This window comes from Coffea arabica, chromosome 11c (assembly GCF_036785885.1).
Source record: "Coffea arabica cultivar ET-39 chromosome 11c, Coffea Arabica ET-39 HiFi, whole genome shotgun sequence".
NCBI classification, from domain to species: domain Eukaryota; kingdom Viridiplantae; phylum Streptophyta; class Magnoliopsida; order Gentianales; family Rubiaceae; genus Coffea; species Coffea arabica.
In genome coordinates this window covers 239,503-267,201 of record NC_092330.1, presented here as the reverse complement: position 1 = coordinate 267,201, position 27,699 = coordinate 239,503, and the positions used below count along the sequence as shown (strand labels likewise).

The following is a 27,699-nucleotide window of genomic DNA, read 5'->3' as shown; positions in this document are numbered from 1 at the left end:
AAGTTGGATTGACATTCTTGAATTCCTCTATGTCCTCACACCCAAGATCAGCTCCTTCCAATTCCTTTTCAAATAACACAAACTTCCTCATTGCATCTGCTAGTTCTTCCGCCATGAGGTGTATAGAGATACTAAGGCTATCTCTTACAAAAACAACTAAGATTTAGAAAACTAAAAATGCACAAGAAAGGAAAAATGAAAAGGTAGGCTTAGCTTCGAAAACTTGGAAAAAACAAAGATTAGGAAATCAGGGCAACGACGCAAATTTCGGCAAGGGATGCTTTTATCAGTGAAAATTACCTGCTAGAGCCCTTCTTAATATCATGGAGTTTATTTCCCTGGTCACTACCTTTGCTTTGGCGTTCTTCATCAAGACCAGTGTTACCTAATTTAACTACCTTCCTCGTGTGAGTTGGTGTTGCAATAAAAGGAGAATGGAGTTATAGTTTGCTGAAACCCAAACTGATCTTAGCTAGGGACAGTTGATTTAGCTGGGTGTTAATGCTACTTGATTTCTTCCGGACGTTAATGCTTGAGGTTGGTGTCTGAAATTTGGGATTTTTGGGAAAGTTTGAAAAAGTTTCAAACTCTCAAGACTGAGAGACATGCACTCATACCGAGAGGGAGGGAACTCTCACAATGGAGGGTAAACGGCAGAGGAGTTTCCATAGAATTAATGAGCTAGATTTCCCACTAAATCACATATTAGAGTTTAATGTTACTCAGCCGAGCACTAAACTCCCCAAAGAAATGGGCCAACACAAATGTCTATTAGACCTAAGATTTTTGCTGCCCTTATAATTACATTGCATCTGAGTAGAGAAATATCATGGACGCCAATATCGCCATCTTTCTTTGAGTTCCAAGTAAAATAATACAGTGGGAGATCCGCTGGCACTGCCCGCATCTTGGTGAGGTTCACGAAAAGCTGAGGTACGTAGATGAAGACTTCTAACCGTCTTTAGCACCCATGCCAGTTGCAATACTACACAACTAGGCACCTCTTCTTTGACTTCCATCACAACTAGGCAGATTAACTTTTGAATGACCGATTCTTTTTTGTGGCTTACAAACTCAACAAATGCTCCATTTGTAGAATATGGACTCAACCAACAAAAGGTCTCCACAATCTTTCTATTGATTAAGCTTCAATGTAGCAAAAGAAGCTGCAATGTCCATAGCTTCCGACACGTGCGATATGCCAGATCCCTGAAAGGGTTAAAAGCAGAGATAGGTAAATTAACTCTCCTAGTTTCCCTCACACCCAATAAAAGATCTTTAACAAAATGTGTGAAACAAAATTTGAAGCATAATTATTTTGCAGAAGCGTGAGAAATTTCAAACCTGCCCTTGAGCAAGACAACCCTTTCCTCCTCCTTTTCCACTCAAAGGCTCCAAAGCAACCCTTAGCCACTCCTTAGCATTCAGCTGCTTGTACTGATCATTTTTCTCTGGAACCCCAGCGCACACCACAACCTTGTTTGCAGCATCATCTTTACTGATGACCATAACAGCCATGCCCTGCAAATCCACCAGGACAGTCAGTCACATTTAGAGCTCAATATAATTTTACAACGCAGCAACACATTTTAACCTTCTGTTCTGTCACTTTAAGAACTGCTTCACGGATTGCAGCAGTATCTCCACCAACATTGACATGAGTTAGGCAGTAGGCCTTTCCATCAGACGAAGAAACTGCTGCCTCCTCTAATGCAACTTTAACAGCATTCTGGGTATTTTCTTCAGCAATCTTCTTTTTGGCTTTAATGATGTGATTCTGTCACAATACAGATCAATTTTTATGCTTTTTGTTCTTTTCTACGGTGTTACTATTTTATGTCACCTAAAACAAGCAAAAGCTAAGTACAGGCACAAAAACAGATACAAAAAGTTGGACAAGTACCTGAAGTAGAGAAAGTTTGGCCTTGAGATCAGCCTTCTTAACTGTTGGAATAACAGCACCTTCCACACGACCATTCAATTTAGTGACTCTCTGGAATCAATAAGAATGAGAAATAGCTTTATAAGACATCAAGTAATCAAGATGGAAAAAATAGAAACTAAAACAAAGCATAAATTTAGCAGCAAAGTTGCAAATATTCAGATGATTTCATATAAGAAATGCACTTCTAAACATTGCAGCTGTCAAAGCAGTTATGCAATGAGGAACAGGAAAGCAACTAGTAATCCATGAAAACCATGAAGCAAACTCAAACCTGATGCTTGGCAAGTTCCTGTGACCTTTGGTCCAAGCCAGAGAGCAACTCATGGTTCAAAGTTAGCAAAAATATACTACGAAGGAAGGGAAACGTGATTATCGCTGAGACCTTGCTTATCATTGGTTGTAGCTATCAATCTTCATATTTGGGTTCCATGCAACCCCAAATGGATTGGTCTTCCATCTCTCTTTGTAAGGACAATGAATGAAGTGCTTGTTTAGCTTTTATCTTTATTCACATAGCATCACTTAAATAGTGAAAGCTGCCTAAAGAAGAATATGCATAGACTGCTGAGAACATGTACTTGTTTTTGTATTTAGCTTTAGGCTAGAGCACTACACATTCTCTGCAGTCAGGCTCTAACTCTTTCTAGATCCAACAAGCAATTGTAGCAGGAATAGAGAAAAGACCATGTCAAGTATTCAAGATTGGACAGACTTGCCTATCAAACTAATGGAGTCACTTCTTTAGATGCAGACCCTAAAAGGAGACTAACATCCTCTTATCACTATTAAGCGAAAGAGAGATCTAATTGGAGTCAATATGAGGTGTTTAAATTGCACTGTCAGATTGTTTTAAGATAAGGACACACAGTCATATCCAAAAAAGGAATAAAAAATGAAAAGAAAGTTGTTATCTGTTCTCTCGTAAGGATATGTGCATGCTAATGGATCACAGAAGCAAAAAATTCACTTGCAAGTTATTTTACCAACAGCAATAAGTAGACAAAAATCCTGTCAGACGAGTTTTATGGAAGCAATGAATTTTACGCAGACAAGCATACTTGGGTCAAGTAGGAAGGCCATGAATTGCACAAATAAAAACATATAACTTAAAAAGGATTAAAGAGAAAGAGGGAAGGAAAAAAAACACATTGAGAAATGATTAATTTTTTCATGGCTTGTTATGGTGAGCAAAGTAGACCAGATGTCAATCAGGAAAAGAGAAAAAGAAGTAAAGGAATCCAGACGACGGACACACACCATTGTCCCCGATAGGTCTTCAATAAATTTTTCCAACAGTCTTACAACATGTTAACATATGTTCAATCCCATAATCATCATGACTGAAGAACTAAATGCATATGCAACCAAAAACACGGTATCAGCAAACCAGCTCAAATAAGTAGAACAGTGTTTGTAACTACTAACAAACAAGAAACGTTTTCAAGTGAATTCTATGCCTAGCAATACAGTTTGAAAAGAATGACGTGAACAGGGACCAACCTGTTCCAGTAAGGCTCCTTCAGACTTAAATGTTTCATTTACTTCATGCTCGATTAAAGAAGCCAATTCCATAGCATTCAATGCAGAAACCGTGGTGACAGCAGTTATTCTACGAATTCCCTTGGCAATTCCTTCTTCAGACAAAAGAGCAAAAGCTTTGGCCTCTCGAGTGTTTGAAATATGGGTCCCTGAGCAAGTCAGTGAAATTAAGCTTACAAGAAGTACCGATCAAAAAGCATTACAACCACCATTTACCTCCACAGAGCTCCGCGGATATTGATAACCAATTTTGATTCTCTGGATCTGCCAGCATATCTTCCACACTTTGTCCAATGGCAACTATTCTGACTGGGTCAGGGTAAACCTGTAGATACAATCAGAAAGCAACAAAAGGTGAGACTTCCACAAGAGCTACTAGTAGAATAACACTCAAATGCACTAAAAGATGAAGCTTACTTCTCCAAAAACTGCTCGTAAACCATTGATGCGCTTTGCATCAGCTAATTTTGCCTCCTCTGAGAATACATCCATTTCTGCTTTAATTTGTTCATTCACAATGGTTTCAATTTTTCTAAGTTCCTCAGGCTTTACAGGCTTACCTGTTTCAGAATTTACAGCATAAAAATATGCATTTATAGACATGGTCTATTAGTATGCGACAATCCTAATCAGAATTTAAAGAACAGACATCTATATCCGGTACTCTATGAATAAGGGCAAACTAACCATGAGAAAAGTCGAATCTTAGTTTTTCAGGAAGAACAATAGAACCTTTCTGATCGACATGGTTTCCAAGTACTTCCTGCACTCAGGTCACAGCAATGTCAAGTGTTCATATCTATTGACCCGAAACAGAACTACAGCTAATTTAGAACAGAAGCAACAGTTTATGGGACCTGGGAAGTTAATAACCATTCCATATAAGAAAATTACCCTCAGAGCAAAATTTAGCATGTGTGTACATGTGTGGTTGGGAGCAAGAAGGGAACGCCTGTCATAATCAACCTGATCAATTTGCCAGAGATTTGACCACAGTTAGGAGAATCAAAGAAAAAGCACGCACGAAGCTATGCAGTAGTTTATATGTCATACAATATGCAAAAACAAACGAAACTCACCTTACAAACAACTCTATCACCAATGCTGAATCTATCAGTCTCTCCACAGAAAGAACCAACATGAACAACAAATCCTCCGAAGACTTGCACATCACTAACTTTGAACAACCCTGAAGGGCCTTCAAGAAATCCAGTATCATATATCTATAGCCAGAAGAACAGACTACATGTCCGAATAACTCTACATTGCAATTAACATTACTACCTGTTAGAAGAATATCAGTATTCTTGTAGATAATAAATTAGTAAGGGTATTATTGTAAATAGTTGGTTAGGTTTGTACTCCTATAATACTAGTTAGTCACTCATAATACGGTGACTAGATGTTTTCCTCCCAAAATACCTGTTAACATGGTATCAGAGCTATAGTCCTAGGGTTAGAGTTAAACATCTAGCAAAAATACTGTTCACGCTGCACTGTTCATCACGGCACTCTTCACGGCATACTGTTCACGCCGTTAATGTTCAGAAGACTATTCACGCGTTACTGTTCACAGCGCACTGTTCACACCGTCCTATTCACGCTGTTCCTGTTCACGCGGCACTGTTCATTCGAGTTTTGATCCTTTTTTGGGTTTGAAGTGCTATTCGCTGTGGCTGAAAGTTTATCAAAAGGTATTGTGACGTCCACTAATATTATGCCAATGGTGATGCCTTAAATCACAAATTGGAAATTGAATGACACCAATTATCAACAATGGTCAAAAGCATGGAGCCATGAATTGCTTACATGTGTTCTCATTGTGAGACAACAATAGAAGTTTAGGATTATGTCCGATTATTATATTGCAGTAATCTCTCACGGATGTATGATATTTCTTTGGAGTATTTTCAGTTGCAACAAAATGACAAGACAGTAACTGAATACTTTGCTAATCTTAAGCGAATCTCAAAAGAATTAAATGCTATAATGCCTCTCTCAAGTGATATTACGGTTATGCAGAGGCAAAGAGAACAAATGCTTGTGTTCAAATTCTTGGCTGGTCTCAAGCCAGAATTTGAACCAATCAAATCTCAAATTCTAGCAGGTGAACAATTACCATCCTTTGCAGAGGCGTATGCTCGGGTCTTACGTTCTACATCTAAGGACAATGCACAGGGTGACGGTGCTCTAATTAATGATAAATCTGTTTTAATTGCTAACAATAATCGGATAGAGCAACTTAATTTTGGACGTGGCTCTCGTGGAGGAAGAAGTAGAGGCGGTCGTGGGGATCGTGGAGGTCGAGGCACCTGTGAGTGCAATCATTGTGGTTTAAAGAATCACACTCGTGATACTTGTTGGGATTTAAATGGAAAACCACTTCGGTTTGTTAATACGGTTACCACTGACCAAGCTGAATCAAGTTCTTTAGCACAAGGGTCGCGGAGGTCGAGGCACCCGTGAGTGCAATCATTGTGGTTTAAAGAATCACACTCGTGATACTTGTTGGGATTTAAATGGAAAACCACCTCGGTTTGTTAATACGGTTACCACTGACCAAGCTGAATCAAGTTCTTTAGCACAAGGGTCCCAAAAGACTTTTACCATATCTGAGGAAGATTATGTCAAATTTCTGTAGTACCAAACTGCAAATCACGCATCTCTTCCCTCTACTTCTTTAGCACAAAAAGGTAATGCTATGGCTTGTCTCTCAACATCATCTAATTTTGACTCATGGATCATTAATTCCGGAGCTACTGATCATATATCAGGTACCTCTAAAAATTTTTCTAATTTTCAAGAGTTTTCTTCCTTCCCTCATGTTACTTTAACTGATGAATCTACAACTAAAGTTAAAGGACTAGGCACTGTAGAAATTAACTCATCTCTTCCGCTGCCTTCTATTCTTTACGTTCCCAGTTTGCCTTTTAATCTAATGTCCGTTAGTAAGCTTACTAAATTTCTACAGTGTTCAGTTACTTTTTCTCCTGATTTTGTTGTCATTCAGGATTTGAAGACAAAGAGGATGATTGGTGGAGGACATGAGCATAATGGTATTTATTTTCTCAACTCTAATAGTCCGATTGCGTGCCCTGCTACTGTTTCTCCTCTTGAAATTCACTGTCGTTTGGGTCATCCGTCTCTACAAAATTTGAAGAAGTTGGTCCCTACCTTGAGTCAGTTGTCTTCATTAAAATGTGAGTCTTGTCAATTAGGAAAGCATCATCGTGTTTCTTTTGCCCCTAGGGTCAATAAACGGGTTTCTAAACCCTTTTTGTTAGTTCATTCTGAGGTTTGGGGTCCTAATCGAGTTACTTTAAAATTAAGTTTTAAATATTTTGTAATCTTTGTTGATGATTTTTTCAGAGTTACATGGCTTTATTTAATGAAAGATCGTTCAGAATTATATTTCATTTTTTGTGCATTTGTTACAGAAATAATTAATCAATTTGGTGTGCCTGTACATATACTTCACAGTAATAATGCGAAAGAATATTTTTTCACTCCTTTTGATACCTTTATGACTAAGTCCGGTATTTTTCATCAGTCCTCTTGTCCTCACACTCAACAACAGAATGGAGTTGCTGAAAGAAAAATTGGACATTTAATTGAAATTGCTCGGACACTTTTGTTGCACATGAATGTGCCCAAACAGTTTTGGAGTGATGCAGTTTTAACTACATGTTATTTAATTACGCATGCCATCCAATATTCTGGGAGGTCAACTACCTCACTCCATTCTTTTTCCTCATGACCCTATATTTAAATTACCTCCTCGAATTTTTAGGTGTGTGTGTTTTGTTCATCAACTTGCTTCCGGGGTGGATAAATTAGATTCTCGTGCCATTAAGTGTATTTTCTTAGGATACGCACGAGCGCAAAAGGGGTATAGATGCTATAGTCCAGTTTTAAATCGTTTTTTCACTTGTGCTGATGTTACTTTCTTTGAATCCACTCCTTATTTTATGAAACAAGGTATGTCTTGTGAGTTGGACCGGTGTTCCTCTTTTCCTTCTCCTATTTTACTAGTCCCTTCATCTTTACTACTTGAATTATCGAGTTCACCAAATTCCACCACTCGATTATCTCGCCCTAATCTTCAAGTTTATTTTCGTCGTTCCATGGTTGAGAAAGGTCCTGATATGCTACGCACTTCACCAATTAACTATCAATCTTCAGATCCAGGTATAACGCCCTCCTGTGAGTCAGATCTTCCTATTGCTTTACATAAAGGTAAGAGACATTATACTTCTCATCCTATTTCTAATTTTGTCTCTTATTCTCGTCTCTCTCTGTCATATTCTTCTTTTGTTGCATCTCTTGATTCGGTATCCATTCCTAAGTCTATTACCCATGCTCTCAATGATCCTGGTTGGAGGTTAGCTATGCAGAAAGAGATGCTTGCTTTGGAGAAAAATGGTACTTGGGATCTTGTTCCTCTTCCTTCTGGTAAGCCGGTTGTTGGTTGTAAATGGGTGTACACTATAAAAGTACAACCTAATGGTTCTATTGATAGATTGAAGGCTCGTCTGGTAGCTAAAGGATTTGCTCAAGTATATGGAATCAACTACTTCGAAACATTTTCTCCTACTGCAAAGATTACCTCTGTTCGTCTTCTTATCTCTTTGGCAGCAATTTATAATTGGCCATTGCATCAGTTGAATGTGAAAAATGCATTTCTGCATGGAGATTTGGAAGAAGAGGTATATATGGAACCTCCTGGATTTGTTGTTCAGAGGGAGAATTCGCGGTTGGTTTGTCGTTTGAAAACATCCTTATATGGATTGAAACAGTCTGCGAGGGCTTGGTTTGGCCGGTTTAGTAGTGTTGTCATGGAGTTCGGTCTGATAAGATGTGGAGTAGATCACTCTGTATTTTATCGGCATTCTAATGCTGGTAAAATTTTATTAGTTGTTTATGTGGATGATATTGTGATTACAGGTGATGATGTTGCGGGGATTCAGAAACTTAAATCCAATCTGCAAGCAAACTTTCAGACAAAGGATTTAGGCCATCTACAGTATTTTCTGGGTATTGAGGTAGCTCGGTCTAAATATGGGATTTATTTATGTCAAAGGAAATATGTACTCGATATGTTGAGTGAAGTTGGGATGTTAGGTTGCCGACCTGTGGATACTCCTATGGATCCCAATGTGAAATTAGCAGGAGATCAAGGTGCATTACTTGATGATCCTAAGCAATATCGAAAACTTGTGGGTAAATTAAATTATCTCACTGTAACGAGACATGACATTTCGTTTGCAGTGAGTGTTGTGAGTCAATTTCTTGATACCCGTCGTACTAGTCATTGGGATGCTGTTATACGGATTCTCAGGTATCTTAAGAGTGCTCCTGGAAAAGGGTTGCTGTATCAAAATCATGGACACAATGATATTGAAGGATATAGTGATGCAGATTGAGTTGGTTTTGCCTCAGATCGAAGATCGACCACAGGACATTGTGTGTTTGTTGGTGGTAATTTAGTATCGTGGAAGAGTAAGAAGCAAACAGTTATCTCCAGATCAAGTGCAGAATCTGAATACCGCGCTATGGCTCACACTGTTTGTGAGTTGGTTTGGTTGAAGAGTATGTTAACTTGAAATTGGGTGAGCATAAACAGCCTATGAATTTAGTGTGATAATCAGGCTACTGTCCATATTGCGTCTAATCCAGTGTTTCATGAAAGGACAAAACATATTGAAGTTGATTGTCACTTCATTCGAGAGAAATTGCTTGACGGAGTCATCAAGACATCTCATATACTGTCTGTAGATCAATTGGCAGATTTGTTTACAAGAGTTTAGGGGGCTCTAGGGTGAAATACATTTGTAACAAGTTGGATGCTTATGATATATATGCTCCAACTTGAGGGGAAGTGTTAGAAGAATATCAGTTTTCTTGTAGATAATAAATTAGTAAGGGTATTCTTATAAATAATTGGTTAGGTTTGTACTCCTATAAATACTAGTTAGTCACTCATAATACGGTGACCAGATGTTTTCCTCCCAAGATACCTGTTAACACTACCAGGTAGAAATATGTTTAACAATTCATTCCATTTCAAATCTGTAGCTTGTACCATTAATGAAGAAATAGAACTGGAAAAACTTCACTCATACTTTAGTTTGCAAAGAAGCTGCCCCAAATACTCAAAAGCCCAAGATTAATGTAGAAAAGCTTTCCTTACCCAGACTTTACAGGAAATTAAAATTACATGCACAACATTTATGTGCCCCCAAAGCAGAAATAACCTAACCTGAAGCAAGAAATTCCATTAGATCACAACTGTAGCTGTGATCTATTCCATCACTTGCAAAAATGACCATAATACTACCAGCCAATTCTCTACCAAGGACTTTATCCCTAAAGAAGTGCTCTTCTCAAGTATCATTTCTTTAAAAGGAACCAAAAGAGTAAATCCCATTTCTAAGTGATTTCAAACGAAAAGATTGCAAGGTCAACCCTATTGTTGCATTCAGAGTCTATCAAAGAGTTCATCAGCAACAGCACAGCCCTAAAACATTACAACAAACAGTTCAACATAAGATTAATCACTCTTTAATCTATTGCTAACTAACCAAGCTAATAGGGCATTTCTGTTAACTTCTTGGGAATAGTGGATTAAACATCAATGAAGTTAACCATTTCCAAATAGTAGCTCAATGTGACAGACAGGGCAGGGCTTTACCTGACCACCTTGCTCTGCATAAAAGCTTGTAGATTCAAGAATGATACCAACTCTAACATCACCAGAAGCACTTTCAAAGAACTCATTCCCTCCATAAATAGCTTTTATCTCACTTTCATGGTCCTGAAGTTAGAAATAAAGGTTGACAAAGCATCACATGGGTTTGCCCAAAATTCTCTTCAAAATCAATACAGTAAGGGAACATGAATTAAACTGAGTACCAATTGAAGAATAATCATGACAAACATGGAACGCGCTTCTTGCTACAACTATTCAGGTTACTTGAGAAAGAGCCTTTCCAGTAGATAGCATTGTTTACATTTTATCTCATACAGTAATATTCCTAAATCAACCTCAATAATTGAAGCCAAAGGGTTACAAGGGAAACTATGCCTGAGACATAAAGCTTCTGCAACAAAATAGCACCCATACAGAACAAGTACTGGAGATATATACAATTTAAACATTTAAACCCCTTCCTTTTCCAGCCCCCAGTGCCCCAAGAAAAAAATGTGAAATAGAAACAAGGGGAACGAAAAAGAAGGAAAACCTTGAAAACAGAAAGTGCAGTGAAGACTTTATAACTTAATGCAGATTAACTAATCTGTCAACATCAAACCTGAAACCATGTATACTTGAATGTGTCGTTTGTTGTAACAACCCCTTTCTTGCGCAAAGCTGTGGTAGCATCAGCATCCATTATGATACCAATACCAGCTTGCTGCCAGAATTACATTAGAATGCAAACAGATAAGTATAAAATACCACAGAAAAACCATTCTCAATTTTGGTCAGACATTTGTATTTATGCTACTTTAGCGTCCTAAAACTTTTGCATGGATCAACAGTAACACAAGTTAGAGAGATGTCCTTATGGTAGCTCCCAATCTGATGTATGTGATCCCAATCATTTCAAGAAGAGAAAATCAAGACAACCTTATTCTGAGCATTTCTTGATCTTTCCCTTGCTTCATTCAGGGCTATGTTAAAACCATTGATGTCAACTGCCAAGCCTCTTTCTTCAGCCATCAACTGGTAAAAGAAATGCAGACCAATTGAAATTGTGGTACTGTACAATAATATACAGGAGAACAAAAACTCAAAAACTCACAGAGAGAGAGAGAGAGAGCATAGGTCTTCATCACCTGAGTAAGATCTAACGGAAAGCCATAAGTGTCCCATAACACAAATGCATCCTGCAACCAACACAGCAACAGGGTAACAAGTTGAGACACAAGGTTGGCTGTATCTATTGGCGTTTTAAAACTCCGTGGAATTAACAGGTTGGAAAAAAGCTTTAAAACAAGTCAGGACAGTGAATTTCACAGTGACAAAAGCTTCACCAAAAAAGAAGCACTGTTATAACAGAAATTTAAAACATTAATATCAAGATACTGAATTTCGTAACTTGCAAAGTTTACGGAGAATTATTGTAAAGAGCAAAATGCACATACGAATTACATATGATAGCATTTCAAGAGAGCTAAAGAGATAATCAAAATATATTAGAATTACCTTGATTTAATAACTCTCACTACAGAAAACTCTCCCAAGGCTAATGCCTTCTCACATTGCAAATATATACAGTAAATGACCAAAAGGAAAAGCATGCAAAAGAGTACAAAAGTCAACATAGTACATCCACAGATTTCCTATATCAACCTTCAAAACTTTTCACAACTCTGTGTAACGCAATTCCAAGATGTAAAATTTGCGAATGGAGTGGCAATCCTTAAAATTGCCAAAATGCTGACCAATGTATTGACCACAAGTTAATGCAGTGACAAGAAGCAATTTGGGATATGATCTGATTTTAGAACTTTTAGATATATAGAGTTTAGGTTCTAGAAGGAAGTATCGGCAGTCTTAATAGTAGTATTTTGCTCTATTGGGAGCTAGAGTTTATAGGAGGCAAGTGTGAAAGTCAAAGCTGCTTCTGTAGTTGGGTTTGCTTATCTACAAATGAGTGTTTTAGCCTCCAAGACTATGACTTTAACTCTCTCTAAAAATATATATGGAAATAGAAAGTAGGGACTTCCCGCTGGGATAATTCATGTTTTCTTTTTGCAGTTATTAAATTGAATTTCGTTTTTCTAAAAATGAAGGCAGCCTCACAACAGGTGGTGAAGCATAAAGAATTATGGGTGGAATTCCTAGAACTTGTTCTTCCTTCTACTCTTGCTCTCTCCAAGTTCCTATGCAGAAGCAGCAAGAGTGTCCACATGTTCATCGTTTTGGTCGGCATCATGAGTACATAGCACTGAGTTCTTTCTAGAGAATAACATGACTGTAAAACTAAAATATAAATTGGCATTTACAGCCAGGCAAGTTATCTCAAATTAGTAAATGAGCGTACAAATGAATAAGAAGGTAAATACATAACAACAGAAACATCTACATGCATGATTTAAGTTATGATTGATTTTTGAACTAACAAAAAAATTCAGAAAAATAAGTCGGCTCATCCCATTCCAAAATGATTATAAACCTTTTGTATATATGTCATCCCCCTAAAACTAGTCCATTTACGTTTATTTTCCAATTCAACCTCAAATTACCTCTATTTCCATAGTTATTTTAAGTGCAGTACATATCAATTAATTATCAAACTATTTGTTCCTACCACAAGTATGATGCAGAAGTACTCACTTTGGCAACAGACCTAAGTTGTCAAGCAGTGGAAAACTTCCCAACATATGATCCAAAGAATATTGATGATGACAAAAAGGAAAAAGCAACAGTTACCTGTCCACTCAAGGTATTTCCTTGAACATCTTGAGCAGCCTTCTTAAACTTTTCAATTCCCTGAAGACAGCGCATAGAAGATAATGAACACTTAATGGTTCAAATCAGAATACAGATATATCTGAACTAGAATTACTATTTTGAAAAAAAAGGGGCTTGTGTCTCCCTACAAAACATTGAAAACTAGAATTAAGTCTTTTAGGTTCAAATGGCAACCTTATCGATCCATAAGAGCCTGACTACCTCACATCTAGGCAGAAAATAAAGTCATTGAAAATGCAACGATTTTACAATTAGATGTCCTTGAATGCCAAAAAATGCTTGTAATTGTCAGTGCGTAAGCAACGGATCGCAGCAAGTTTTGTGTATGTCAACTCAGCAATGAAAGAGCTTTTAAAATATAAAAGCTGGGTGTACTGTAATCCAAGCAAATCTTAACAAATAATAACAGGTCAAGTCAGGATGATACAGTTTTGAAAATGCTAATCGCTTGATGCACTATGACCCAAGCAAATCTTGTCAAGTAATGATTGTACTCGGTTATCACAGAAAAGTGTGGTCAATTGACTATATATAGCAAGTCACTTAGTCAAAAGTAATACTTAAAATACTATATGCATTTGAATCAGTGTCAAAGCTCACGTGAACAAGGGTCCTGCCAAAACTGGCTTCTTCAATTGCAATCGTATTGCTAATGTGCACTTCATGTTGCCGCAGCTCTGGAAAAACATCACCCATCACTTCGACAACAACCTTTACCAAACTGCTTTCAGCACAAACAATGATGAACGTAGAAGTTACAGTCAATATATTCAGTAACCTTGTAAACCGCTTAACTTACTTGGCAAACAGGAAAATATAGATTCTGGAGAATTAGAATGAATTAAATGCACTATATTAAGAAATGAAAGGAACACATAGAAGTTTATCACTCCTACCCACTGAAAAAACCTTGTTTGGCTTTGAGTACTTCAGTACCATAACGAACTGCTCGTCGAAGAATCCGTCTCAGTACATACTCACGACCCTCATTACCTACATAGCAAGAAAAACTGAGCAACTTAAACTTGAAAACCACTAATGATACCAAAAAAATGAAAATAACAAAGCCAATGAATAAATAAGCAATCCCTGTTGATATCTACATGGTCAAAGCTAAGCTTAAAAGGCATATCCTTTTACTTGGCTATGATACATATATGCTTAATCGCGCTATATAATTCAGATTGCCAACATAAGAATGCGTCCATTTCGCCTGGTGCACAAAAGCTTAATACCCACGAAATGGTCAAAAAAGAAACAATTCAGTCCCTTCACAGTTACAATTATATATATCTAAAGTTCAAACTAAAAAAAAATGTAACAGTCTCTCTCTTGTGCATGGTTTTCTGAATAGAACAATGTTGCAAGAAACAAATAACTTTCAAGAAATTGCCAATTTACTTTATCAAACAGGAAGGTAACATAAGCAAATAGAGCTCATACACCATTACACTTTCCACAACCAAAAGTCAAAAGAACAAGTACATATTTCCATATTGCCCCATACATATTTAAACAATAATTGTGTCTGCAATACCAGAAAGAACTGGGAAAAAATTAGGCTTCAGACTACTACATAATTCACAAGCAAGCAGGAAGCTTGAGGGACTAAGTCCAAGTATCCTTTGTTCCACCTGGACAAGCACCATCAGCAATGGCAAATGATAGAGTTCTAATATGGTCAGCCACAACCCTGTATGCCATGTCCACATTGTCAGCATCATCAGCTCCAATTTTCCTGGAGTATGCTCTAGCACCAGTTGCCTACCAGGGAAAGAAGAATGTTGGATATTTACTTCTGGAAACATTTACAGCAAAATAATAGATGCTGGCTTTCAGGTATATCAAGGTAATAAATTTATTTCTTGTTGATCTTTACTAAGGACCAAGAAGGAATGAGTAAGAGTAGATCTCGCATGGTATATGAGAAGAATTTCAAAACCCTATGTTCGTAGATTAAGAAAAAGAAATGAAGAGTAAAGAACAGACATTTTGGTAGCAAGGAAAAAATGAAAAGAGCTCTCTTTCTCTTGGAACAAAGAAATTTTTGTATATAATTTGCACGTTAAGCACAATATTCCATTGAGATGATTGATCTGATAAGGCATAAAAGGTAAGAAGCTCTCAATATATTTTTTACCTGTTTCTACCCATATGTTCAAAAACTACAGATGGATATATTCTCTATAGTTCTCTAGGTTTCCTCTTTTACTCTCCTTCTAAAATTCTTGAAAGGAGATAACCACTACTTACTTTCTCGATTGTTTCTTTTCTCCCAACTCCTAAATTCCCTAACAACGCACAATGAAAATTGACACTAATCTCATCAAACTACAGTGTCACCGTATCTTTCCATAATAGTCAAAAAAAGATACATCCTTGAATTCAGTATAAAGATGGCATCCTAAACACACTTGACAAGAAATTAAGCCATCAATAAAGCAGTTATTAAAAAACAAAAGCTACAATGAGGACTTGAACAAGTGTCATCAAATATCAGTAACATAGAAAACACAGTGATCGTACAGGAAAAGAACGAAAAGAGACAAGCGATGCCATATTGGACCTCACATAAAGATCAGAAAACAAAATACGCAACAGGTGACACCATTATATTGGACTAGCCAGCCAGGACTATGACTGTGCACAATCTTCTACATGATTTTAAAACAGAATTGCACATGGCAGTGATTCTACCTGTTGAATGGCATCGAAGATTGGTAAGAACACGTCAGTATCATAATTGCTCATCTTGTTCTGGAGGACGGACGTTAATCGTTCAAAACCCAGTCCAGTATCAACATGTTTTGCAGGTAAAGGTTTCAAAGAGCCATCACTTTCCCTGTTAAACTGCAGAACAGATATCAAGAACTTAGACTTGTTTAAATAACAAGTTCAGTTGGATTAATTTCTCTTTTAACAAGAAATCATTTCAATCTACCTAATGCTACCTGAATAAAGACAAGGTTCCATATCTCAATAACGGTTGGATCATCATTGTTGACAAGTGAAGCAGCATCGCGATTACCAATCCTATCAAAGTGTATCTCTGTGCAAGGTCCACAAGGCCCAGTATCACCCATCTCCCAAAAATTGTCCTAATCAATGTAGCATAACAATTTAGCATACAAGCATAATTGAAGCTAACATAGAGAATTCACATGAGGATGTGAATCTCCAATACTGTCTTGTATAGGGATAAACAAAGCTCATAGAAAAGGGCAAGCACAACACAAGGCACCAGCACACAAGGTCCCGTAAGGGCTAAAGACTGCAGCTTCTTTCCAGAAATTCAAAATTATGAAAAATAAATAAAAAGGCCCCCCTTGTACATTCATAACAAGGCAACAAATCAGATCATGACCTTGCCCCAGCAGGCACCATAGCATACGAGTATTCACACTTAAGTAAACAACTACTAAAGAGCGAAAATAGACAACCTATTCATCTCGTCATTTATCCTAAAGATAGGAATTTATTGAATTTAATGTACACTACCATTTTGATTAAACAAGATTGCTCGTTGCAGTCATTATCTCTTTTGGCACCACCCTATATTGCCGCAGGCAGATTCTCTTGATCTTATGCTCCATAGAGACGAAACTGGAAGAATTGATTTCCTTCTTAAATTTTTTGACTTCTCAAGATTTGTTGATTTGTAAATGTTAAATGTCTTCCTAGATTCCCTATAATGCTGTTCCTAGATTTATTATAGGAATAAATCACAACCACCTTAGTAATGATTTTATCAACCGATGCCGAAGCCACTGTCCCTCAAATCCACACAATCTCAAAGCAGACAACCCGGTAGTCCTCCCCATTAAGTTCCATGTTTATACAGGAAAATAAAAGTTTGTTCAAGTAAATAACTTAAGAGAAGCATACTTTAGAACCAAAAGGCAGAACTCGTTTGTTTGGAAGAAACTTGAGCCAGAGATCCCTTGCTTCAAAATCAGCCGGAAGACCAGATTTATCATCACCACCAAAATAAGTTGCATATATTTGGTCAGCAGGTAGCCCATAGATCTGTACTAACAACAAAGGATACTTCAGGCAAAAGAAATCACTTAACATTGATTGAGAAAATGTCACATAACAAGTCAATAGAATACAAGTGAAGTGTTTTATTCATAGCAGCAGGTGCTAAATTGTAAAATTATAGTTGAAATTGCAGCACTTGCCTTGGTGAGTAGCTCCCAAGCCCATTCAATAGCTTCGGTTTTAAAATAGTCCCCGAATGACCAATTGCCAAGCATTTCAAAGAAAGTATGGTGGTAGGTGTCCTTGCCAACGTCGTCAAGATCATTGTGTTTACCACCAGCCCGAATGCACTTCTGCGTGTTGCATGCACGGGTGAGTTTGCTCAAGGGAGTGTTTGGGTCTACCGTGCCCAGAAAGATAGGCTTGAATTGATTCATACCTGTAAAACAGCAAATTGTTTGGATTGTGAATTTTCGCTGAAAAACTTTTATATTTTGTACGAACACATTTCCCAATCACTTCTTTACCTCTCATACATCAAATTGCTACAACAAATTTTTCTAAAAAACTCCAAAAAATAGCAACCAAAGGGAACACATTTTACAAGGCCATAGAAATTACAATGGTTTCTTTTTCCCTTTAAAAAAAATTGAAATTCTGGTGTTGACAATCTCTAGTAGTGAAGAAATAGGAAGCGTTCGGTCGAAGGTGAACAATATACAACACAGGTGAAGATGAATACGCAAAAAAGACCACTCTACGATAAAATTGACACAACAAGTTGAAGGGGGAAACGGATATCAATTCAAAGTGAAAGCAAGGAATGTAATAAAAAGATGAAATGGAAATAAAAAAGGAAAGAAAGAGTAAAGGAAACACACCAGCATTCACGAAAAGAAGGGTCGGGTCATTGAGAGGAACGACGGCGCTGGATTTCCAGTTGACATGATTTTTGCCCTCGAAGAAGTTAAAGAAAGTCTCTCTGACCCTGCTGGCCGGCCAATCCGATGCTGTCGTCGGCTGCTGGGAAGCCATGGCCGAGAGTAGTAGTGATGGGGAAACTGAACAAGAACAAGAATTTTTTAGAATAAGATGCTGATGCAGAGGAGGAGGAGGAGAAGCAGCGAATCCTCTTCTAATGCTTATTCCTCTTCTGCCACCGCCGCCTAAAGCAAACGCAAGGACTCGGCTCCTCTCCAGCGCTACTCTTGACCAGTCTCTAGTTTCCCCAAATAACAATTTTCATCCAAATACAAATTTGAAAACAATTTAAAAAACAATAATAAAAAACACATTTCAAATCATTTGGTTAAGTCTTTTATTCATTAATTCATTTAATGGAGCTATTCTATTCACGTATTATCCTCTCTCGTGACAACTTTTGATCGGTTGAAAAAATAAAAAAAAATAGTTCTTAATTCTCTCTACTTCTTACTCTACTTTTACAATCCTTGTTTAGCAATTTATTTTATTAGTTTCAAAATTTTGTGACAGCACAAGATTCTACCTCGGGAGAAAGAAAAACAAACAAGATTCTACCATTGGAATGCACGTGTTGATTTTCTTGAGAGAATCTCTTAGATAATATTTCTACTTTTCAATTTATTTTATGGTTAGTCTTACAAAACAAGAGTTCGTACCTGTTGATATTTCTGGAAAAAAAAAATTACTTATCATGGACGTTGGATGTTAAAATTCATCTTGAGACAATGAATCTTGAAAATAATATTATTGAAAATAATGAAGTCTCATATCAAGACCGTGCCAAAGCTATGATATTTCTTCATCATTATTTAGATGAAGGATTAAAAATATAATATATTTCTGTCAAATATTCATTTGTCCTTTGAAAAGATTTGAAAAAAAGATTCGACCACCTAAAGATGGTCATTCCGCCAAAAGCCCAGTATAATTGGCTTCATTTACGATCTGTTAATGAATATAATTCAGTCATGTTCCAAATTATTTCTCAATTAATATTATGTGGTGAAAATGTAATTGATGAAGATATGTTAGAGAAAACATTTTCTATTTTCATGTTTTTAACATGCTCCTGCAGCAGCAATATCAAGAAAAGGGATTTAAAAAATATTCTAAATTTATTGCATGTCTTTTTTTGAGTGAATAAAATAATGAATTATTACTGATAAATCATGAGTCAGGACCAACTGATACTAGTCCATTCCACGAAACAAATGCGACTCAATCTCAAAATTTTAGTCGAAGCCGTGGACGTAGTCATGGTCGTGGTTAGGCATGTCAATGGATCGAGTCTTATCCAAATCCAATCCAGATCCAATATATTTAGATAGGGTTTGGATTTAATTTCTCAAATACAGACCCTACCCAGGCCCAGATCCAATGAGAGAGTCATGGATCTGGGTTGGGTCTGATTTTTCAGAATCCATATCCAAATCCAGATTCATACTAGATCTTACTCAGCCCCATATATATTTAAATAAATAATATATATTAAAAATTTATAAAATAATATAATATTTTATGGTTATTGGATCGAATACAATAAGATTTTATGACATCAAAATCTGCATTTAGTATTTGTGATTAGGTGATTGATGAGACTCATGCCAAATTGCTTATAGATGTGGTTGAAACATTAGTGACTACTGATGATTGGATTGAATCAAAGAAAAAATGAGTAAGTATTTATAAATCTTCTTATTTTATTATTTATTCGCCATCGGTCCTTAATCAAATGATTTTTATCTCATTCATTATTTTAGTACTGGATTGCAAGACATCTACCAACATTGAGGTTTAAATAAGAAAAAGAGGTACAAAATTACATTTTTTAATAAGACTAATTATTTATATATGTTATGGTTGTTTTCGTTTTAAAAACTAATCCTAGTTGTCATTGTAACTGGTACAAAATTTTTCAAGAAAAGGAGAAAAGCTAAAGGCAAACAAATGAAATATTGATGTGGATACAGCTGAATCTTTAAAAATATATAGAAGTAGTCAATAATAATTCTTTCTTTGAATTCAAAATATTGCATTCAATTTGTTGAATGTTAATTTTATTATTTAAAAAAGAAAATTGGATGCTATTTCTATTATTTATGAACTCTATATATTTTTAATACATGTTTACTTTAGTATTTTCAGAAAATACCCATGAATGCCCATTGGATATCCAGATCCATAAGAGTCTTGGTATGGACTTACTTTTTCAGATCCAAAAGGGTCTGGATTTGGGTTTGGGTCTAACTAAATTAAATGGGTTTGGATTTGGATCAAAGAGATCCAACCCAAACCCTATCCATTGACATGCCTAATCGTGGTAGATATCAAGAAATATTCTAAATTTGTTGCATGTCTTTTTTCGAGTGAATAAAATAATAAATTATTACTGATAAATCATGAGTCATGACCAACTGATACTAGTCTATTCCCTGAAGCGAATGTGACTCAATCTTAAAATTTTAGTCGAAGCCGCGAACGTAGCCGTGATCGTGGTAGACTTGTACCTCATAATAATTATAACCGTAGCAAATAACAAAATATCCCCAGAAGCGGGATAATAATAATAATAATAATAATCAGAAAAAAAGCTTATGAAGAAAAATGCTATCAATGTTGCATGAAGGTCATTGATCACATGCCTGTCGTACAATAGATCATCTTATTGACTTTTATCAAGTATCATGGAAAAAAATAGATTAAAATGTTAAGAAAAATTTTATTGATAATAAAGGTGCTTATGACGATGATAATGCTGACATGACATACTTTGATGTTGCTGATTTCTTTGAGTATCTTGAAGATGTAAAATGTTCATATGTCAAATATTTAATGTTTGTTTAGATGTCTGATGTTTTTTTCTTTTACATATTTTATGAATTTTCTTTGTAAATTATAAATATCTATTTTTGTATCTTTTATTAATGTTTATTTTTGTTTGTAATTTTCTTCTTAAAGAAGAAACGGATATCAAATATTTGGGATTAAATAATGTTGATGATGACATTTGTCTCATTAATAGTGCTATTACGCACACTGTATTAAAGAATAAAAAATATTTTTTTATTTAAAAATGAAAGAGACAAATATTAATACCATCAGTGATAGTGTAAAATTGATTGAAAATTGCGAAAGAGCCACTTTATTTCTTCTTAGAGGGACTAAAATTGTCATAAATAATGTACTAATCTCTCCCAAGTTTTGAAAAAATTTATTAAACTTTAGAGATATCCGCCAAAATGGATATCACATTGAAACAGTGAATAAGACAAATAGCAAATTTTTATTAATTACAAATACTATTTTTGAAAAGAAATGTATATTAGAAAAATTGTCTTCATTTTCTTCTGATTTATATTATGCACAAATTAGTGCAGTTGAAATACATTACCTAATAGATCAGAAGTCTACTCATTTCAATGATTTTATGATTTGGCATGATCGTTTCAAACATCCTAGATTTATAATGATGAGCGCGAATAATTGAGAATTCACAAGGTCACTTATTGAAAAATTAAAAGGTATTAAAGTCAAATGAATTTTCATGTATTGCTTGCTTTCAAGAAAAATTAATTGTTAGACCATCACCAATTAAAGTTGGGATTGAATTCCTTGCATTTTTAGAACGAATTCATGGTAATATATGTGAACCTATAGATCTACCAAGTGGAGCATTTCGATATTCCATGGTGTTAATTGATACATCAACTACATGGTCACAAATATGTATATTATTTACTTATAATCTAGCATTTGCGAGATTACTTGTTTAGATAATTAAGTTGCGAACATAATTTTTAAATTATCAAATTAAGAGAATTTGTTTAGATAATGCTAGTGAATACCTATTACATGCTTTTGATAATACTTACATGTCCATTAGAATAATTGTTGAACATCCTATAACTTATGTTCACACAAAAAATGGTCTAACCGAATCATTTAAAATATGGTAACAATTAATTGCTACACCATTATTGATGAGATCTAAACTTTTATTGTCTACTTAGAGACATGTTGTATTACATGTAACAACACTTGTGAGAATTAGTTTTTGGTTATAATTCCAATATTTCTCATTTACGAAAATTTAATTGTGCAATACATGTTCCACTTGCATCGCCCCCAACTTCATAAATTGGACCCCCAAAGAAAGTTTGGACATATTTTGGGTATGAATCACTTTCGATAATTCAATATATTGAACTAGGGCAAAAAATCTCAGTGGTCATTAAACTATTGTCAGGATCATGTTTTGGCTATCAAACTATTTTTCGTCAATAATTGGCCACTGAACAATTTAATCAATAAATTCGTGGTCATTTCGTCGGTAATGGCTTTTAATTTCTAAAATTAGCATGACACGTGGCAAAGCACAGGGGCAATTTTGTCCAACAATTTACTGACCCTTTACCTTAGTTTTCATTAAACCATCAAAGAGAAGGGAAGGGAAAATCTTGGTTTAGTGTGTCTGATCAAAATAGGGACTCAATTGGGAGTCCTAAATTGGATGTCAGAGATCGAAGAAACCAAAGAATGTCGAGACACTTTCATAAACCCATACCTAGATGCTCCTGCAAATTAACAGCAACGGTGAAGACCTCATGGACAAATTGGAACCCAATAAGAAGATATGTGGTCTGCACTTTAGGAGAGGTAAGATGTTAGATTTGTAATGGAGATGTTATAATAAGAGGATTTAGTCTTGGAAAATGTAAATTGCAATTGGTAGATACAGTTGTGCTAAGTGATAATTTAGCTTTCCATAAAAAGACACAAGAGCAGAAGAAAAGAAAAGTGGAAAGGCATGGGGCACCTGCAATTTCATCCAAGCAAAGAAGTCCCTAACTTATCTCCAACCCTTCTGCTCATTCAACACCACACACATTTCTCTGAAAGTAAGCTTGGCAACGAAAGAACCCATCACTTCCCTTGTGAGACCTCGGATAGTCCTTAATTTCGAAATTATGTGATATTAATAACATTTTGTTCTATTTTGTATTAAATTATTCGAAAATCCTAAATTGGATTATTTATAAAATCCTAGTTTTTGTATTAATCACAAATTTGAGTTGTAATTTATGTTTGGTATTCTAGAGTGTGTTTTGGTACAAGTAAGTATAGGATTCGATTTATTTTATATAGGTTGAGTAAGTTTAAAAGTTAGAAAACCTCAGACTAGTAAACCCTCTAGTGTTCCAATAGATTAGAAAGCTTAAGTTGGGTTTAAAACCTTAATTTTGCCAATGTTATAAAGGTTGTTGTTTAATTGTTTTTATTATGGAGAAAGTATGATTAAGTATAGGTGATTAAGAAAGGAAAGTGATTAGTGAAGCAATTAAGTGTGATTACATGTTTTAGATTAGATTAAGTTTATAACCTATAGAGTAAATTGAAAGAATTCCAAATGTTTAAGGGCAAGAGTTGATCAATTGCAAAGTTGAAGGTGTAAGGGCTTGAGAGCAAATTGGGAGCTTTTATGTGATTGGTGGTAGTAGAAAATATCTTCCAAGGCTTTGACTAAGCTTATATATCATAGGATGTGCAAGATAATCATAAGAAGCAAAACAAAATAAAACCAAAGAGAGAGAGAGAGAGGGAGGGCCGAGAGCAAGAGCAAGAAAGAAAGGAAAAGTTCTTCCAAGTTCAACTTCTTCTAGCTTCCATCTTGATCTTGGAGTTTAAGACAACATCTTTGCTACTTGATTGTTGTGGTTTAATCATCAACAAGGTTGGATTGAAGGTAAATCATTTGATTTGAAAGTTAAAGTTTGGTGCTTAAGTCTTGAATCCATGAAAAGTGATGCTTTTGTTATTTTTATGATCTTATATGATATAGATGGTGATTATATAGAGTTTAATGGTTCATCTTGTTGAGATTTTGCTACTGAAATTTCGGTCAAACCAAAAGAAATTAGGACTTCTTGTTATAAGTTTTCTTAGTTGATTGGGTTGGTGATTAAACTTGATAATGGAACTTTTGGTGTGATTATCCCATTTGAATGGTGAATTATTAATAAAATCAGGTTTGGTTATGAAATCCTAATATAAATGGAAGTTAGTTTAGCTTGGCTAGGGTTTAGTTGGTTAGGGTTTTTGAAGTGAGAAAAAAAAAACTAGTGAAATTGGATTCTAGATTGTGGTTGGTGTTTGGTAATTTTTGTGGTAATTTGGGGAAGAAATTTTGGACCATTGGTAGGTCTTTTAGAATCTGGTATAGGTAGTATTTTTTAGTATGAGTTTGGCTAGAAAGTTTGTATGAGAACCATAGAAACGGACTATGAGGTTGCGGCGCGCGAAAACCGGCAAAACTGGAAGCAGGGCAGTCCACAAATCCGAACTTGAGCTCTATTTTTCTTTATGTTGTGTGCTGATTCAGAAGTTTCTTAAAACATAAAAGTTGTAGATTCTTAAGTCCTTAATGTGCCTACAAAATTTCAGGTCAAACGGATTAGTGTAGCCAGAGTTATAGCCAAAACACTCACTCCTATTTTGAACACTGGATTGTGTTATGTTTTTAAATTTTGCTTCTGACCATGCTCTGTTTGTCCTGATAACGTGCGAGCTGGGTGTTGATCCCTTCAAAAGAAATGTAGATCTTGGTCTTAGCTTCAAAACAGTATAAAGTGCATCCAAATCCGAATTCCGTAGCTCCAGTTATGATCAAACCAAGATCGGTTGTCAGAACTGCCTTTGAATTTGGACAGTTCTGACAGGAACTTTGGACCCATTTTTTCCCATGCCTTGTATTGATTGAGGTTTTCTCCAGAACATAAAAGTTTTAGCATTATGACATAGCTTTCCAACGCCTTTGGAATTTCTTGATTTGGATTTGTGAGTTGTGAGTTATGGTCCAGCAAACAAACCCTGTCCGTCACCCTAAAATGCAAATTTCTGGTACTATTTTCTATAATTTCGACTTGCTTCCATTCGGATCTAAATTAAGATGTCTTCATGAAAATTGTAGCCCTTCCTCTTAGCTTCATAACGGTACCTAATGCACTTTGATCCGACACTCGTAGCTTCGATTGTGTTCGAAACAGTTTTGACACCAAAACGGTTATGCTGCCATTTCTGTTTCGGTATGCCGTTTCCGCACTTGCATGTGCCAATTTTGCCGTTTTGCTTGATTTATGCATTCTAGTAGCCATTTGTGATATATTGTGATGCAATTTTCTATTTCAGATAGTGGTGAGCGAGACGGTGCCAGTGGGGCCTACTAGTTGGGATACGTGACGTAATCTTCACATTTTTGCTATACTTGCTTTTGTGTAAGTATTCAGGTCATTTGTTTGTATACGTTGTTTATGTGTTTTGAAATGAATGTAAGGGTGCTTAGGTGAGGGTGTATTTTATCACACTCGACCTAAACCCTAATTTGCACTTGTGTTCCTTTATGAAATGTGTATACATGAATTATTTTTGGTGTTGAACCCCTTGAACTTGTAGTTCGGAGTGACTTTTGTGGGACCCGATCTCAAAACTTAGATGGACTATTCGAGCCGACCGGGACTTGGTCGAAACTAGTCCAACCTAGTCTTGAGGTCACCAAATTTATAGGTTCAAGTTGTGAACCAAGTTTGTGAATCGAGCTTGCGAAGCAAGTTCAATTTCATTTTGTTCGCTCGAGCAAGTTTGTGAGGTGACTGGCCAGTGAGAGTGATAAGGTGTTAGGTGGGAGTACAAGTAAAGTTCTACGGACCTTATTTGTGGTCGACGGAGTGTCGGCAGGAGGTCACATATAGCAAACGACTTGGCTTTGGAGCCAACCCGTATCCTACCATTGTGATGTTACACTTCTATACTGATGGGAAATATTTGGATTTATATGTTTATTTGAATATGCAATTTATGATTTTACCACTGTTTACTTACTAAACATATAGCTTACCCCGTTTCCTTTGTTTTCCTTAGCAGGGGACGACAGGGGGAACTCTTTGGCACATTCACTAGTATAGTTAGATTTGCTTGTAATAGTTGGACAATTAAGATGGTTGTTTTTGTTTTGGTGGTTTGTATAAGGACCCTCCTTAAGGTCTACTTTCTGCTGGTTGTTATCATAATGTAATATAGCGGTTTGACTAGCTGCTTTTGGAGATGTAAATAGAACTCTTTTGGAGTTGGCTATATTGTGAATAGTATGCTTTTGGGTTATCTAGTTTTTATTGTTTTGAAATTTTGAATCCTAATGCGAGCTAGGCAGGCGTCCCGCCGATACCCTAGGGTTCACTCTTGGGAGAAGTGGGGGTGTCACATCCCTCATGTCATAAGACCCCTCAGGCTTCCCGGAGAGGCTCCTCATTCTCTTGATGGCAGCAACAACGTGTTTTCCATACAAGTGGCCATTCCTATCATCTTCCAGGTACTGGACCATCTACTCAAGGGTCCTTTTAATCCACTTGGGAGTCTAAGCCCGGAAGCCCTGGTTGCGCCTCAATTGGCTCAAGTACTGGGCTTTGGTTTTGATAATCTGGTGGGCGTTGTCGTCGAAAAGTCGATTCTTGGGGTTCTTGGACTTAGGTTTCGGCTTATTGCCATCGCTAAGGGTTCAGGGGTCCCGTGTGACTGAGCAGCGGCAGCAAAAAGTGGTAGCATTTGATCTGTAAATTGTTGGACAAAATTGCCCTTGTGCTTTGCCACGTGCCATGCTAATTTCAGAAATTATGAGCTATTACCGATGAAATGGCCACTAGTTTACTGATTAAATTGTTCAGTGGTCAATTATTGACAAAAAATAGTTCGATGGCCAAAACATGATTATAACAATAATTTAATGGTCGTTGGGGTTTTTTGCCCATTGAACTATTAATAGGTGATTTATTTATTGTAAGATTTGCAAATTTTCATTTTGATGAATCACATTTTTCAATATTAGCAGAGGTAAAGATTAACCAAAAAAGAAAAAGAAAATTACTTGAAAAATATCATTGAATTTTCTTGATTTTCGTATAAAAGAATATGAATTAGAAATTCAAAAAATTATATTGTATGCGACAAAATTTCAAATCTGCAAAAGACAAGAAAAATACATAACAAATATGTAATATATAAATTTTTGAAAATATATTAGTACAATCTCTGGGATTTTCTCGAACTTATAGAGAGTTTCCTTCGATTCTTCTTCTCAAATGCCAATCCAAGGGTTTCGCAACTTGTTATTGGATCAATCATCGATTCCTCCAAATCTTAATATGAAAAATTTGAAGAACTTGGATGATATTTGAAATCTTTAATATATGGAAGACTTAAAAAATTTGAAAATGCAGGCCTTTGTAACTTAAAACTTCAAAAGACTTGAGCGCATGAGATGCCTTCGGATGTCCCTCTATTTGGTAGAGAGACCCCTATATTTAGCTACAGTATGAGATAGAGGTTGAAAACATGTATACCATGTAAGGATTGAAAACAATCTAAGAGGGGAGATGAATTAGATTATTTAAAAACTAATCAGATTATGAGACACTTTTTGACTCAATATGAAATTTACCATATTTTCTAAATGATCGCTCAATGGAACAGTTAACAAGAAAGCAAGATTACTTGTGAGTAGAAGAGATGAGTAATTTATATTTGCAAGATAGTAAGTAATAGGAAAAGAATAGCAAATCAAATTTCAAACTCCTCTTGACCTTGAATGTTACTTTATAGAGCAAGTTTCTTCAAATTGATCAATTACAACTAATTTTTATGTACAAAGGAAGGATCACTTCCTCCTTATCCCAAACTCCACTCGGTCAAAGTAGGAAGTTTTACTATCGCTCAGAACAACCCT

At 35.9% G+C, this 27,699-nt stretch overlaps 1 protein-coding gene and 1 long non-coding RNA gene across 3 annotated transcripts; one reads left to right on the top strand and one right to left on the bottom strand.

The window, feature by feature from the left end:
* Positions 1-640: 640 nt before the first annotated feature.
* On the bottom strand, positions 641-18,342 carry LOC140016882 (alanine--tRNA ligase-like). Its single transcript, XM_072070974.1, has 23 exons — positions 17,825-18,342; positions 17,144-17,382; positions 16,848-16,988; positions 15,914-16,060; positions 15,660-15,812; positions 14,597-14,726; positions 13,859-13,955; positions 13,563-13,683; positions 12,921-12,980; positions 11,321-11,371; positions 11,112-11,207; positions 10,795-10,896; positions 10,176-10,298; positions 4,564-4,707; positions 4,379-4,450; positions 4,172-4,247; positions 3,902-4,044; positions 3,701-3,809; positions 3,446-3,633; positions 1,904-1,993; positions 1,595-1,777; positions 1,345-1,521; positions 641-1,209 (listed from the first exon to the last, which is right to left on the bottom strand). Exons 1-23 carry the CDS (start codon positions 17,976-17,978, stop codon positions 1,135-1,137), a joined length of 2,871 nt encoding a protein of 956 aa, XP_071927075.1. The 5' UTR covers positions 17,979-18,342; the 3' UTR covers positions 641-1,134.
* Positions 18,343-23,501: 5,159 nt separating this feature from the next.
* On the top strand, positions 23,502-26,072 carry LOC140016725 (uncharacterized). 2 transcript variants are annotated; one of them, XR_011822932.1, is made up of 3 exons: positions 23,502-23,670; positions 25,113-25,198; positions 25,845-26,072. It is a non-coding gene; the product is annotated as an uncharacterized lncRNA (long non-coding RNA). The 2 variants fall into 2 exon arrangements; XR_011822933.1 differs by having other exon boundaries at positions 25,842-26,072.
* The last annotated feature ends 1,627 nt before the right edge of the window (positions 26,073-27,699 follow it).

Excerpts from the sequence above, each read along its gene's own strand:
- LOC140016882 (XM_072070974.1), bottom strand. The coding sequence starts at position 17,978 with ATGGCTTCCCAGCAGCCGACGACAGCATCGGATTGGCCGGCCAGCAGG. Across the intron at positions 13,956-14,596 it reads TGCTGATGGTGCTTGTCCAG|GTAATGAGGGTCGTGAGTAT; the intron begins GTGGAACAAAGG and ends CTTGCTATGTAG. Across the intron at positions 1,210-1,344 it reads GTTGTCTTGCTCAAGGGCAG|GGATCTGGCATATCGCACGT; the intron begins GTTTGAAATTTC and ends TAACCCTTTCAG.